The sequence below is a fragment of the Leuciscus leuciscus genome (assembly GCF_965113295.1).
Source record: "Leuciscus leuciscus genome assembly, chromosome: 18".
Taxonomy (NCBI): Eukaryota; Metazoa; Chordata; class Actinopteri; order Cypriniformes; family Leuciscidae; genus Leuciscus; species Leuciscus leuciscus.
The window spans coordinates 17,911,976-17,928,442 of record NC_138742.1 but is presented as its reverse complement, the minus strand read 5'-3'; the positions used below and the strand labels follow the sequence as shown (position 1 = coordinate 17,928,442).

Genomic DNA, 16,467 nt, shown 5'->3' with positions numbered 1-16,467 from the left:
GCAAATTCATTCCAACTGGTTCAGGCGGTGATACACAAATCACACTTCTTCAGAAATACAGCTTTGTTTTGCCATCATTATAGTGTCACATTCTCTTAAAGGGATAGTTCGCCTACAAATTCTGTCAACATTTTTGGGTGAACTATCCTTTAACAGCATAAGACTATAATGTTTAAAGATAACTGTTTTGAGCCAGTTTTTATCCATGATGTTAGATGTTTTATCAACATACTGTATTCATATTACAGCAAAAGTGTAATTTTCTCCTGTCAAACTATAATAACATTTTTGGATATGTAATAACATCATAGTTAGTGCCCTAATCTGATTCTTTTTCGCTTAAACTAATTATTTAAAAACACATATTCAGGAACTAGAACATCACTGTTCTGCTATTGCTGCTTTATTTGAAGCTATTATGAATACACAAAAAAATAAGTTAACTCCAGTATCACATTTGCCTATGTGTGCTTTTACTTACAATCGCAATACAAACATTTACACAGTTTGGTGACATATTTCCCCAGGCAAATGCATTCTCCTTGGAAATTACATATAGCATGCAAATCCTTGCCACCAACAGAGTATGGAGAAACAGTGGGCTGATGTGAAAAGAGTGTTTATAAGCACAAATGTGTCTGAAGAGCTCATATCAGATGTAAAATGGGTAAGATGTTGGTCTGGTTTGTGTTTCTCTCTCTCTTGAGCTTTAGTGACAGTGGAGGTCTTCACCTTCAAGGGGATTATATCATCTCTGGCTGGTTCCCCCTTCATAATTCAGATTCCACCATCCCATCGACACCTTACCTGACTGACTGCACACAGTAAGAATGAGCCTATTAGAACAATCTGATAATGTCATTTTATTGTACTTTGCATATTCCATTTGTATCATACCAAAGATAACGTCAGCGTTTTCTATAGGCATGTAAGCTATTTTATTCTCTCGATCCATGAAATTGTATTCACTTTTTCACAAAATTGTTGTGCCGATAATATAATTTGCCATTTAAACCACATTTTACCACACTGTACAGAATGTAAACAACTCTTATCTGCAATTTTTATTCCTAGAGGCTTGATCAACAGGCATGGCTATTATCTGGTGCAGGCCTTCAGATATGCAGTGGACGAAATTAACAACGGCACTCAGGATAAGCAACTCCTTCCAGGGGTCACGCTGGGCTACCGGACATATGACTTGTGCTCCCTCCCAGCCAGCAATCTGGCCACCCTGGATCTGCTGACCCAGCAGCGCCACAGTTCAGTTGTCAACAGCCGCTCTGTGGCCATCATCGGTCCTGACAGTAGTTCCTACTCTTTTACACCAGCCGCTGCTCTTGGTACATTCCTGGTGCCTCAGGTAGGCCTACAGGGTCACTAGATCAAGGTTTTTATTATGTCAAAATCACCATGTAACGGGGTTCAATGTTGTATTGCAAGGAAGGAAGAAGACAGGGGTCGGCGTGACTGAAACACTCACTTTAATTGCAAAATAAAAAGAAACAAATAAACAAAAGAGGCGCACGTAGCGCATTCACCGTGCCACGCACAGTAATAACAAAGAGGACAAATAACAATCACAACTTTCATTCAAACACAGCGTACAGGTGAGGTTCCAGTCCAACTCTCTCTCCCATCTCCTCCCGCATGCTGGCTTATAACCGGTCTCTCCATGCCAATCACTGCAATCAGACACAGGTGTTCCTCATTTTGCACTTGACCTACTTACTCACCGATCAGCCCCCTCCTTTCTCTCCTGCTACAGACTTCGCAAAACCACGCCCCCCTCGCCACATACCCCCACCGCCCGACTCAGGCCGGGGAGCCATCCGGCCTGCAGCCTCCCCCCCCCTCCTCCTGGAGAGGAAGTCAGCCACAGCCATCTGTACACCCGGCCTGTGGATCACCTGGAACTTAAACGGCTGTAAAGCGAGATACCAACGAGTGATCCGCGCGTTGGTATCCTTCATGCGGTGGAGCCACTGCAGGGGAGCGTGGTCCGAACAGAGGGTGAACTCCCGTCCCAGGAGGTAATAGCGGAGGGTGAGAACGGCCCATCTGATGGCCAAACACTCCTTCTCTATGGTGCTGTACACCGTCTCTCTCTTAGAGAGCTTTCGACTGATGTACAGCACCGGCCGCTCCTCACCCTCCACCTCCTGGGACAGGACCGCGCCCATCCCCCTGTCCGACGCGTCGGTCTGTAGGATGAAAGGGAGAGAAAAGTCAGGGGCATGTAAGAGCGGTCCACCACATAAAGCAGCCTTTATCTGGGTAAAAGCCCGCTGACACTGCTCCGTCCATTGAACCGTATCTGGTACCTCCTTTTTAGTTAGATCAGTCAGCGGGCTGGCGAGGTCCGAATAATTAGGCACAAACCTTCTGTAATAACCCGCCAGCCCCAGGAACTGTCTAACCTCCTTTTTGGTCTTAGGTCTCGGACAAGTCGCAACCGCTGCCGTCTTATCAATTTGGGGACGCACTTGTCCATGACCCAAGTGGAAGCCCAGATACCTTACTTCCACCCGCCCAATTGCACACTTCTTCGGGTTGGCCGTGAGCCCCGCCCGTCTCAACGTCTTCAGGACAGCCCGCACCTGCTGCATATGACGCTGCCAGTCACCACTATAGATGATGATATCATCCAAGTAGGCAGCGGCATATGCAGCGTGCGGTCGGAGAATCCTGTCCATCAGACGCTGAAACGTTGCCGGAGCCCCGAACAACCCGAAAGGAAGAGTGACAAATTGGTGTAACCCGAACGGCGTGGTGAAAGCTGTTTTTTCTTTGGATAAGGGAGATAAGGGGATCTGCCAATATCCCTTGGTTAAGTCCAATGTCGAATAAAAACGAGCAGTACCCAGCCGATCAAGCAATTCGTCAACCCTTGGCATTGGATAAGCGTCGAACTTCGACACAGCATTCACCTTCCTGTAATCTACACAGAACCGGATCGAGCCGTCCGTTTTAGGAACTAAAACTATCGGGCTCGCCCAGTCACTGCTAGATTCTTCTATTACTCCCAACTCTAGCATCGCCTCTAATTCGCTTTGCACAACTTTCTTTTTGTGCTCTGGCAGTCGATACGGCCGGCTGCGAACCACCACGCCCGGCTCTGTCTCAACGTGGTGTTGAATGAGGTCCGTCCGACCAGGCAGGGGCGAGAACACATCAGCAAAATCTGCTTGTAAATTACGCACATCAGTGAGTTGGGATGGTGAGAGGTGGTCTCCCCCAGCGGCCAGGGCGAGAGATTTTGTTTTGACATTCGCCTCTGGACCGAGATCCTCCTCTCCACTCACTACCATCGCCAGCATCACTGATTCCACCTCAGACCATTTTTTAAGCAGGTTGAGGTGGTAAATTTGATGTGCCCCGCCCCTATCTGTTCGTATTACCTCATAGTCAAGATCTCCAATTCGCCGTGTAACCTCAAAAGGTCCTTGCCACTTTGCGAGTAATTTTGAGCTAGAGGTAGGAAGTAATACAAGCACTTTCTCTCCCGGTGTAAATTGACGCAGTCTAGCCCCCCTGTTGTACAGCCGACTTTGCTTGTCCTGAGCCTGTAACAAATTCTCCCGTGACAGCCGCCCCAAAGTGTGGAGTTTTGTTCTCAGGTCCAGGACATACTGAATTTCATTTTTACTAGCTGAAGGTCCGTCCTCCCAAGTTTCCCTAAGGACATCTAACACCCCGCGGGGCTGACGCCCATAGAGAAGCTCGAAGGGGGAAAACCCCGTGGAGGCTTGAGGGACCTCCCGTACAGCGAACAAGAGGGGTTCTAACCACCGATCCCAATTTTTGGCGTCTTCTTGTACAAACTTTCGAATCATGGATTTCAAAGTGCGGTTAAATCGTTCGACCAGCCCGTCTGTTTGTGGGTGATAGACACTGGTCCGGATCGATTTAATGCCCAATAATTCGTAAAGTTCGCGTATCGTTCGTGACATAAACGCCGTGCCTTGATCGGTGAGAATCTCTTTCGGGATTCCCACCCGGGAGATTAGTTGAAACAGAGCGCTCGCCACGCTATTTGCGGAAATATTGCGAAGCGGGACTGCTTCAGGATATCGCGTTGCGTAGTCCACCAGGACTAAAGCAAAGCGATGTCCCCGTGCTGACCGTTCTAATGGCCCGATGAGGTCCATACCAATTCGTTCGAAGGGGACCTGCATCAACGGAATAGGGCACAATGGTGCTTTTGGGTTGGCCGGTGGATTCACCAGCTGACATTCCCGACAAGACGCACACCACTTGCGTACATTCTCGTGAATGCCCGGCCAAAAGAATCGGGCCATGAGACGGTTTAGTGTCGTTGTTTGTCCTAAATGCCCGGCCATTGGATTAGAATGAGCCGCCTGGAAAAGCATTTCCCGACGGCTTTTGGGTACCAACAACTGAGTTGTATCCTGCTTTGATTGGGCATCTTGGGTCACCCGATACAACTTATCTTTTATAATTGTAAAATACGGATAGGTGAGCGGTTGGTCTGGGTGGAGAAGCTGGCCGTCGATAGAGCGAACCTGATCAAAGGCATGTTTCAGCGTGTCATCCTGGGACTGTTCCAGGGGAAAATCATCGCGCTCTGAGAGAATGGTTCTCTCCAGTGCGCTCTGTTCCCCTGAACCAGTACCCAGAGGTTCCGGATCAGCTTCTCCCAACTGAGCAGTCGCCACCTTCCTTTTATCTTTTTCTACCCAAGAAGCATCCGCACATAAATGACCCAATAATTCATTAAACGCTGGCCAATCCGTCCCCAAAATCAGCGGATGCCGGAGATGCGGGTTAATCGCCACCTCCACACTATGCTTTTGTCCCCTAAATTGAATATCCACAGGCATTAACGGATAATTCACCACTTCCCCGTGCACACACCGTACCTTAACCATGCGGCCATTATCCAATGCCTTAGGTTGAATCAGGCTTTGGTGTATAGAGGTTTGGTTACAGCCTGAATCCACCAGAGCCTGAAAAGTACCCCCCTTTATACTCACGGGTATTTGGTACAGGCCAGCTTGATCGGGGGCAGCTTGCGGCGCATCGGGGACCCGGATCAGCGTCCCCACCTCCATCACCGGACACCGATCGATAAAATGACTCGGGTCCCCGCAGCGCCAACAAGCCGGCCCGGACCTCCCCGCCGCTCCAGTGGCAGGAAGCGGGTCAAGGGATTGGCGTGGAGAGAGAGGTAGCGCAGCCTGGGGAGAGAATCCCCCCCTCGATGGGCCCCCTCCCCGGGGAAGAGGCCTGGGGGCAGATACCGGCTCCGCAGCACCCCCTGTCCTCCACCTTGGAGCCGGCCGCGGCGGCAGATTCACCCGGTACCTGGGAAGGGGAGAGGGCTTAGGGGGGGGGGTAGAGAGAGAAAGAGAGAGAGAAGCAGATGGCAGGGGTTCGCCGACCCCCGGGCACGCCACCATTTGGTCCTCCGCCAGCTGGATGGCCTGGTTCAGCGACGTCGGGCGGTGGCACTGGACCCACTGCGCGGTCTTTGTTGGCAACCGCGCCACGAACTGCTCCAGCACCACACGATCGATGACTTCCTCGACGTCGCTTCCGTCGGCCATCAGCCACTTGCGGCACGAGTCCCGGAGCTGTTGGGCCATGATGAAGGGTCGGCCAGACTCCTCGAGGTTCAACGTCCTGAACCTCTGGCGGTGTTGTTCCGGAGTCCGGCCAACCCGCTGGAGAATGGCCCGCTTTAAATCCTGATAGACCAGGAGATTCTGGACTGGCAGTTGGTGTGCGGCCACCTGCGCCTCTCCGGACAGCAGGGGTATCAGCCGCATTGGCCAGTCCGTCGAGGGCCATCCCCGGTCCTCAGCCGACCTCTCAAACAGTTCCAGAAATGCCTCCGGATCATCCTCGGGGCCCATCTTGTTGAGAGGTATCGGCGAGGACGAGTCTTTGTCCGATGGGGGGACGGCCCTAACCTCCCGGTCTATCCAGCTCCGGAACAGCTCGCGGTCTTCATGCTGGCCTCGGAGGAGCGCCTCGAACCGTTTGTCCTGCTCCTCCTTTATGGCCAGCAGATGTTGATGTTGTTCCTGGTGAAGACCAGCGAGCGATTGGATGATGTCCGCAAATGGTGTACCTGGCGGAGTCTGCATGGCGGCGATCTTCTTCCTTCCCGGGTTTCGGCACCAGTGTAACGGGGTTCAATGTTGTATTGCAAGGAAGGAAGAAGACAGGGGTCGGCGTGACTGAAACACTCACTTTAATTGCAAAATAAAAAGAAACAAATAAACAAAAGAGGCGCACGTAGCGCATTCACCGTGCCACGCACAGTAATAACAAAGAGGACAAATAACAATCACAACTTTCATTCAAACACAGCGTACAGGTGAGGTTCCAGTCCAACTCTCTCTCCCATCTCCTCCCGCATGCTGGCTTATAACCGGTCTCTCCATGCCAATCACTGCAATCAGACACAGGTGTTCCTCATTTTGCACTTGACCTACTTACTCACCGATCAGCCCCCTCCTTTCTCTCCTGCTACAGACTTCGCAAAACCACGCCCCCCTCGCCACACACCACTTTTGAATAAGAAACAATATCAAGACTATAAAACTCCTCAAAAAACGCGCACACTCTCAAACCTGACTGCACATCACATTTTTGACTTTATTGATTCTGCTTTTATTCCGGAGTCCCTTTTATTTTATTGCTCCAGAGTCGCATATCAGTCACAAAATGCGCCGAGGAAGAAAAAAAACATATATGGCCTAAGTCGCACTGGACTAAGTCGCATTTTTTTTTAGAAATGTATTTCTCTAAAGCGGCACTAAAAGAATGTTTTAAAACTTTCACAGAGACCTCAAACTGAAAGCACAAAGCCTGTCTTTAAATTTAATTTCGTTTTGTATTAATTGAATCTTAATTTTAATCGATGTTTCATCAACCAATTGTCTGTATTCAATAAATAAGAAGAATATATAAGCTATTAGAAAATAGATAATCAGGACACGGAGGCGCTGGCGAACCTGGAGCTCGTCTCATAAATGAACCGAAACTCAGCGTGGGCCTATAAGGTAGCCTATTGCCTCACAGACCTGAGACATATAGATAGCTTTAAATGTCTACTTTTAAGCAGAACAATTCAAAACGAAAGTAAACAGACTGCGCTGCTTATGTAATTCGTATGAAATGTGCATTTCTCTGGCGCTGCGAAGATCGCGAGTCGTCAACTTCATCTGTCTAGCCGACACTGACATAAAAAATAACTGTTTTATTAGTAAACAATTAAAATGTCTCCTGCTATATTTTACATATTTGCCTGTTCCTTACAAAACACTGACAGTGGGGTTTTTGACGTTTTTTTTTTTTTTTTTTTTTTTTGGGAGCAGCTGCGGACAAATTCTTTCGACACACACACACACACACACACACACACACACACAATATTACGTAACACTCTGCGCTTATGTTTTAAAAAGATAATTTAACATATGAATAAAAAAATTTAAATAGCCCACTTAAAGTGTTTATTACAAATAAATGACTAAATGCTAAAAATTAATACATTTTAATGAACAAACATATGCGTTGCATTTACAATTCTGTGAAAACAGGGGGTGCTGCAGCACCCCCAGCACCCCCACTTCCCGCGGCCCTGCGATTGACAGCTCTTTATATAGGCTATATATATCCATTGTATAATAAATGCTGTATAAACGAAACATATAAATTATGTATAATTTTATACATTCACTTTTTTTTTTTTTTTTTTTTTTTTGTTGTAGATCTCCTACGAGGCCACAAACGAATTGCTGAGCAACAAAATTCTCTATCCGGCTTTCTTCCGCACCATTCCCAGTGACAAGAACCAAGTCAGTGCAATGATACAGATTCTGGTCAGATTTAACTGGACCTGGATCGCCCTTCTCGGTAGTGACAACTCATACGGTATTCAAGGAATGCAAAGCCTTACCCAGCTAGCTTCACTTCACAATTTATGTATTGCATACCAAGCCGTGATACCCGCTTTAACTGACAAGACGAAACAATACATGCAAGACATGGTCAAAAACATCATCAAAACCAAAGTCAACACTATAGTTGTCTTTTCCAATAAGAGGCGGGCCGCTGGCTTCTTTCCTTTTGTTATCGACCAAAACGTGACGGGTAAAGTGTGGATTGGGACAGAGGACTGGTCGGTGGCGCCAATAGTGAGTAACATCCCAGGGATCAGTACGATAGGGACTGTCATTGGTGTCGCAGTCAAATATACTGAATTCAGTGGGTATAAAGATTTTGAAAGGCTTTCTGTGCCTGGACTTAAAGACATTGGTCTAAACAGTTCATTCAACCTCAACGTCCCATGTATGCAAAATACAGACCTTTATGAATTAGCGATAAAAGGCTTTTCTTTGTCGCAGTATGACATTGTTTCCTCCTTTAACGTGTATAAGGCCGTGTACGCAGTGGCTCATGCGCTGCACAACATCCTGGATTGTGACTCTGGACTATGTCAGAAATATGAGGTGCAGCCATGGGAGGTGATTGCTTTTAGATTTAAATCACTGAAATAATAATATAGTGTGTGTTGTGAATAGTGTTGAACATCATTACACATGATTTTCTTTAAATCCCACAGGTATTTCACCAGCTGAAACAAGTTCAGTTTTCAATTCGAAACACATCATTTTATTTTGATAAGAATGGAGACCCTCCTACTGGTTATGATATTGTGACATGGCTATGGATGAATGGCCAGTGGTCATTTAAAGTGGTGGGAAGTTACAGTCCCGGTCCGAATGATCTTCAGTTAGACGCGTCTCAGATTCAATGGACAGGCCAGGTGTCTCCTGTAACCAAGGTAAGTCTGTATCATTCCTTATATGCATTATGCCATTTCTTGGCCCTGTATAACATATGACTGTTCAAAAGATTGGGTCAGTATGTTTTATTTGTTTTTGTTTTTCTGTTTGAAAGAAAGAATTTAATACTTTTATTCAGCAAGGATGCATAAATTGGTCAAATGTGAAATTAAAGACATTCATGTTACAAAAGACTTCTATTTCAAATGCTGTTTATTTGAATTTTTTATTCATCCTGGAATTTTTTTTTTATCATGCTATCACAAAAATATTAAGCAGCACAACTGTTTTCAACATTGATAATAATCAGAAATGTTTCTTGAGCATCAAATCATCATATTAGAATGATTTCTGAAGGATCACTAAAGACTTTAGTAATGATGCTGAAAATTCAGCTTTACCATCACATTACATTTTAAAATATATTAAAATAGAAAACAGCTGTTTTAAATTGTAATAATATTTCACTTTATTACTGTTTTTACTATATTTTTGATCAAATAACCCAAACTTTTGAACAGTAGTATACATGCTTCCCAACTGTTTTCATCTCTATCAGCTTCTATACACAAACAAAAGCAGTGGCAAATAAATACATAAATAATCATGATAATTGAAAATGAAATGATCGTATTAATGAAGAAAATATAATTAAAATAAGGTACCAGATAAAGTGGTAATAATAATAATGATACACTGTAAAAAATTAGATCATCAATAAGTTATGACATGTGTTTTACATTGCTTTAAAGGTCCCATGACATGAAATTTTCACTTTCTGAGGTTTTTTAACATTAATATGAGTTCCCCTAGCCTGTATATGGTCCCCAAGTTTCTAAAAATTTCAATCGGTGTAAATCGAGCTTTTGCTATCTTTCTCTGCCTTTGAGAAAATGGAGGCTCATACGCGCTGATCTTGAATCTCCTCCTTATGACGTCATAAGGAGGAAATGTTACCTCCCCTTTCTCTGCTTTGCCCGCCCAGAGAATATTTTCCGCCCATGAGAAAATGCGCTAGGAAGTAAGAACGCGCGCGCGCGATTTTAGTTTGTCCACGAGAGATATCATGGCTTTTGAGCGAGCGAAGCATAACAATTGCTCAATAATTGGATGTACAAATGAACACCGAAGGGTCAATACAGAGCTGGGCTTGCTGAACATCTGAAACTAAAGTCTGGATCACTCTCTTTGACTCAGCTACACACCTCGGACAAGTAACGTTAAGTCAACTAATGATATATAAGTGTGTTGCTTTACTGTTTATGGTTACCTAGATTTTACACGTAGAATGTGGCTGTAACATTAGCTATGCAGTTTATGTGTGTGAATACACACACTGTAACGCGAGTGTTGTACACGTCTTTGTTATTTGGATAACCGTTTTCCTGTTGGTTATATGGCGTGCGCGATATCCGCATTTCAAGATCGCAGAGCTTGATGTAATTGTAATAAGATAAATACAGACGTTACAGATCTCTCATGAAAAGGCAACAGTAGGTTAGCGTTAGCTACATGATGATAACTGTAAACCATCCGAATAAAGTACCGTATCCAGACATAATATTTTAAACTAACCATTCGGAAACGTCCTGCTGGAGCCGCTGAGTTGCAACTTCTTCATCCGTTGCTTCTCCATCTGGATCAGATTCTGGGTCAAACTGAAATGCTTGAAAGACTGCGTGTCTTCGTGCCATTGCAATATCCAACGTAAACATGCACGTCACGTTACCGTTGCGCAAGATGGTCAAGGCCACACCCACCCTCCACCTTGCGCCGCCTTTCTCCTCCTCATTAGTATTTAAAGCTACAAACACCGAAACGGCCCGTCTGAAGGAAGCTCATTCTGGGACTGGCTTGTAGTGGCTATAATTCTGCACCGAGGCTGAATTTTTGGAAAGAGATTTCAGATACAGTACTAGGGACCACTAAGGCCTATATTAAAGCCTACAAAAAGTAGCATGTCATGGGACCTTTAACAATTTTCAACTTTTTAATATACATTTTACAAGTTCAACTAATTTTAAAAGTCAGCTTGATGAAATGACTTCAACATCAAAGTTGATTGTAAAAAAAAAAAATAATAGTGTAATAATAATCATATTTTTGCTCTCTCCAGGTTCCCGAGTCAATTTGTTCCCCAGAATGTCCCTACGGAAACAGAAAGCTCATGACCGGACAGCATAAGTGTTGTTTTGACTGCATGGTATGCCCTGCTGGCACCTTCCTCAACAAAACTGGTACAAAAACACCCCAAATATCATAGAATTATCAAGTACAAGTATATACAGTACAGTAGTTAATGGAGGAAACTAGATCAGAATGACCAGACACAGGATGTCATTCACAGTATGTCCAGCAGATGGCACATTTTCTTCAGTTATGATGACTGCCATGTTTGCTTTTAATCCCCTTAAAGCTAAAATACTTTCTCAAATCACAGCTTTTGCATAGATTAGTATTCCATTTGTAATTGGGTTTCCTCCAATAGTGTAAACACTGTAGCCCTGGGACACTAGCAAAACATTGCGAAATATACGTCCACTTCACATTATTAATCTGTATGGAGCCTTGTTATGAAACATTTAAAAAAGCTTCTTACACTAAGTTAACTTGTATCCTCATAGGTTACACTAGCTGCCAAGCGTGTGCCAAAGATGACTGGTCTAAAGCAGAGAGTGAGACATGTGAGAAGAGGACAGAGCTGTACCTGTCGTGGGGCACTCCGCTCACTACTGCCCTGCTCATATACCTGGGTGTGACCCTGTTCCTCACCCTGGGCACAGCTCTCATCTTCCTGTTTAACCTCAGTACCCCTGTGGTGAAGTCGGCCGGGGGGAAGACCTGTCTGCTGATGTTGGCGTCTCTGACCGTGGCCACCTCCAGCACACTGTGCCACTTCAGCAGACCGTCCCGCACCGGCTGCCTCCTCAAACAGCCGCTCTTCATCATCAGCTTCACCGTGTGCCTGGCGTGTGTGACTGTGCGCTCTTTTCAGGTATGTTTGGCCATGTTGTTGAGGTTGTGAAGAGGTTAATGGCTTTAGCTGATTTACCCTTTAACATTTAATTTCTGTCTGGCGGCTTCTAAATGTATTTGGACACTTAAAGGAACACTCCACTGTTTTTTGAAATAGGGCTTATTCACCTTCTTTCCTACATTTAGATAGGTGGGCAAATGCATTTTTGTCTCAGTGCATGCATTGTTTTAGTTTGACAGGGTCGGCGCTAGCTTAGCTTAGCATAATGAATGGAATCCTTTGTTGCCAGCTAGCATGTCCTGAGTAAAAGTGATATAAAAAATTTTAAAAACCCACCTAATTACTTCTTGTGGCCTGCGTATTCACAACAAGTACAAATAGCGATGCAGATTAACACTAGACGATTTCCAATGCAGATATTGACTTGGGACTATATTAGGGGGAAGCACAGGTGAAGCACTGCTACTTGGGCGCAGAGATATCACGCCCAAGTAGCAGTGCTTCGCCTGTGCTTCCCCCTAATATAGTCCTTAATATATAAGTCAATATCTGCCTAGGAAATCGCCTAGTGTTAATCTGCATCACTATTTGTACTTGTTGTGAATACGCAGGCCACAAGAAGTAATTAGGTGGGTTTTTAAATTTTTTTATATCACTTTTACTCAGGACATGCTAGCTGGCAACAAAGGATTCCATTCATTGTGCTAAGCTAAGCTAGCGCCGACCCTGTCAAACTAAAACAATGCATGCACTGAGACAAAAATGCATTTGCCCACCTATCTAAATGTAGGAAAGAAAGTGAATAAGCCCTATTTCAAAAAACGGTGGAGTGTTCCTTTAAGTTACCTTGTTGAATGTATATGCATTAGATAACTAAACCAGTGTTTATTTTAATGAAAGAGAGCACAAAAACATTTAGCAAAAAGATGTTGGTGAAATCAGTGTTGTGTCTAAGTCAAAATATTAACAAATTCTGGGGGAAACGGTTGATATACTGTTCAAATTGATCTACTATTAAATATGAGGCATGCACAATAATACAATTCTGGCCTACACAATAATATTTGTCCAAGTTAAATACGATAAATAGCAGTTATTAAAATTATATACTTTATATTTTGTGTAAATATAAAAAAAAAAATATATATAGGCTATATATAGAGGCTGACACAATGTTTGGATGCCTTGATTCACTTGTAGCATTTAAAACCAAAATATACAACATTAAAATGTCCAGTTTGAAACATTAATATTTGTTTTGAGATTTGCCAAAAATTACATTAAACAGCGAGTAACACTTTACAATAAGGTCTAATGCATTAACTAGTGTGAACTAACAGTGAGCAATATATTTGTACAACTTTCATTAATCTGAAATGTTAGTTGATAAAAATACTGTCGTTCATTGTTAGTTCATGTTAGCTCACAGTGCATTTACTAAAATTAGCAATTACAATTTTTGTAGTTAACTAGTTGACTAATGTTAACAAAATGAAAGCTTATTGTATGTGTTACCAAACAGGGTTATTAAATCATTATTAAAGGAGACCTTTTATGCAAAATTCAGTGTGTGTTGGCAGTGTCTGTACACAACCACCCTATAATGATTCAAATCTGCCCACTCTTCATTTTTTAATCCCATAAATCATAAGCAGTGTCTCAGAACAAGATTCTAGCATGTGAGCAGCAACTCATTTGCATTTAAAGATACATGCACGAAAACAGCATGTTTTTCCTTCCACTCAAAAAGGCATTTAGAAGGTTTAGAAGATTTAGATGGAATAATAAGTGATCTGTGGGTTATTTTGAGCTGAAACTTCACAGAAACGTTCTGGGGACACCTGAGACTTATATTACATATTGTAAAACGGGAATATACGGGAAAAATACGGGAAATGAGCATGAACAAATAAATATCCAATCTTCACCATATGGTATTACTACATTGTGCATTCGTGATAAATCACATTCCTATTTGTCAGTTCTCATAATACAACCTGAATCTCTCTCTTGGAAGGTGGTTTGTATATTTAAATGGTCCTCCAAGCTGCCAAGATTCTATGAGACGTGGGCTAGGAAGCGAGGCCCTGAGATGTTCATCCTCATCATGACAGTGGTGCAGGTCTTCATCTCGGTTCTTCGCATGCTCCTCGACCCTCCCTTTCCATCTCAGGACTATGACTTCTACCATGACAGCATTGTTCTGGAGTGCAGCAAGACTCTGTCTCTCGGGGCCTTCGCCGAGCTCCTTTCTGTGTGTGTGTTGAGCTTAATTTGTTTCTGCTTGAGCTACATTGGAAAAGATCTGCCTGCCAATTACAATGAGGCTAAATGCATTACATTCAGTCTCATGATATACATGATTTCTTGGATCACTTTCTTTACAGCTTACTGCATTTCCAGAGGGAGCTTCGCCATGGCCCTAAATGTAGGCGCCATCCTCTTAAGTGTGTTAGGGATACTCGGCGGCTACTTTTTGCCGAAGGTGTACATAATCTTGATAAAACCCCAAATGAATACAACAGCTCACTTCCAAAATTGCATTCAAATGTACACCATGTCCAAGCAGTGAAAGCGAATAAGACTTTCTACTATGTCTCTCAACATTAGGATAATCCAATAGTGCCTTCTAACAATACAGAGCAACATAATCCAAGTTTCAGTCTTAGAAGGAGCCGATACTCTGATTGTTTTGGGACTGTGACTGCTTGGCATATGCGTAGCCAGTGGGCAGATCGTCAGAGAAAGCCTAATTGTGTTGGCTACCAAAAGGGCAGAGCAACCGGTTCGGCTGCCCTGCGTGAACATCTGTCATGTGCTCCGCTCTCATGGGTGCCCAGTTTCACTCCAAACAACTCGGAGAAAAGATTTAATTGGGCAGCTAATTTTGCAGATACTAGGACAGATGGTGTCACTTGTCCTGTTTGTCTTTAGTAAAGCGCATTGCCCAAAGTTATCAGTAAATACAGTAAAAAAAATAGGATAAATATGGGAACACTTTACAATAAGGTCCCATCAGTTAACGTTAGTTAATTCATTAACCAACAATGATACTTTTGTTAGAGTATTTATTCATCTTTGTTAACGTTAGTTTATAAAAATGCAACTGTTTATTATTCATTCATGTAAGCTCAGGTCTATTAAATATGATTAAAGTCAGCACGTAATGGAAGTTGCAATAGTCTTTTACGTATCTGAATAAAACAGCTTCATGAACAAGAAAAAGTGTAGGGTGAGACTTGATTTTGTCCATCAGGAATTGATTGGATCATTGGATTGTAAAGGTTTGCTATTGCTGTGATCTCATGAGAGTGACAATATGTCCCACCCTCACGTCAGTACACACATCATTAGAAAAGAGAAGAGATGCCATTGCAAGAGGAGGGGAAGTTATTTTGCTTAACGATTATGAGGGCACAATGATGTGCATGGATAAATAATTTATAATAGAGCAATATTCCATAAAAAGAACAGGAATTGTATATTGTATATTTTGATTTCGTTCTTTGATTTTAACAATGTATCTGTTAAATTTCAGTCTTGATCCCCAGTTTTGTGTTATAGGACTTTTATTTTGAAGTTTATTCTCTGCACCCCGTGATTTGTTCCTGTTTCCATTGTTTTCATTGCTGCCTTGCTTGTTATCATAGTTACTATGGCAAAAATTCATTTGTAGAGCTCTCTAATTGGAATTGTTACTAGTAAGAATTGAATTAGAGAGCTTTGTAATTGTAATTCTTACTAGTAATAACTGAATTAGAGAGCTCTCTAATTGAATTCTTACTAGTAAAAATGCAATTACGACGAGTAACGCTGGGTACAATTTAAGCTAAAACGGCTTGCCATAAGTTACCCTTGTTTGTTTCCATGTCAATTAATCACCTTCTCCTGTCCCCTGTTAGCCCCCTTGTTATCTTGAATATATACACCATATACTCCTGTGTTTGTTGGTCATTGTCTTTACACCCTCTTTTGTAAAACTGTTGTGTTTGTTTCTGCCTCGTTTGGATTAGTGTTTTACCTGGATTTCCTCGGCCTTGTTTTGATTTGTTATATTCCTTGTTTGGACTTCCTGTATTTGCACTTATGCTTGGATTTACTTGTTAATGTGTTTTCTAAAATAAAATTGGATCCTCATCCCTTCTCTTCCCTGCCGAAGTAGGCTATTATTTTTTTTTTTATTATTGTTAGTCCTGTAAACTAATGTAGTAAACTTATTGTAAAGTGTTACCGGAAAACTCAGTTATGTGTGTAGGTTACTGTGAGAGGTCCAAAAGTCTGAGACCGGATTTTTATTTATTTAACTTTTTTCCCCTTACAAATTATAATCTGGGGGGGGAGAAGCTTCCATAGAAAACATCGCCATCTGGTGGTTAGTAAAATGCAGCCAAAAGCCTGTGAAAGAAGCTCCGTCGGCGTCGACGAAGCAGCCTCCACACACAGCATTTCAATATTATGTGCGTGTGTTAAATCACTCTCTCTGGTCAATTAATTTACCCATTAAAGTGTGGCAGTAAATACCAGTAGGCTATTAATATCAATATGATGGCTAATACAATAGAATAATGTAGGCTGCACATATGCCTAAGACACAGTTGCATGGCAAGTAGGCCTGTTTTATTTTCCTCAAATAATTTGTGTAAGTAATATTCATATGACTTGTATGAC

At 43.0% G+C, this 16,467-nt stretch overlaps 1 protein-coding gene across 1 annotated transcript; it reads left to right on the top strand.

The window, feature by feature from the left end:
- The first annotated feature begins 134 nt into the window (after positions 1-134).
- Positions 135-15,812, top strand: tas1r1 (taste receptor, type 1, member 1). The gene is made up of 7 exons (XM_082145499.1): positions 135-824; positions 1,075-1,363; positions 7,746-8,501; positions 8,600-8,821; positions 10,939-11,059; positions 11,447-11,817; positions 13,817-15,812. Exons 1-7 carry the CDS (start codon positions 664-666, stop codon positions 14,369-14,371), a joined length of 2,475 nt encoding a protein of 824 aa, XP_082001625.1. The 5' UTR covers positions 135-663; the 3' UTR covers positions 14,372-15,812.
- The last annotated feature ends 655 nt before the right edge of the window (positions 15,813-16,467 follow it).

Excerpts from the sequence above, each read along its gene's own strand:
- tas1r1 (XM_082145499.1), top strand. The coding sequence starts at position 664 with ATGGGTAAGATGTTGGTCTGGTTTGTGTTTCTCTCTCTCTTGAGCTTT. Across the intron at positions 8,822-10,938 it reads AGGTGTCTCCTGTAACCAAG|GTTCCCGAGTCAATTTGTTC; the intron begins GTAAGTCTGTAT and ends TGCTCTCTCCAG. Across the intron at positions 11,818-13,816 it reads TGACTGTGCGCTCTTTTCAG|GTGGTTTGTATATTTAAATG; the intron begins GTATGTTTGGCC and ends CTCTCTTGGAAG.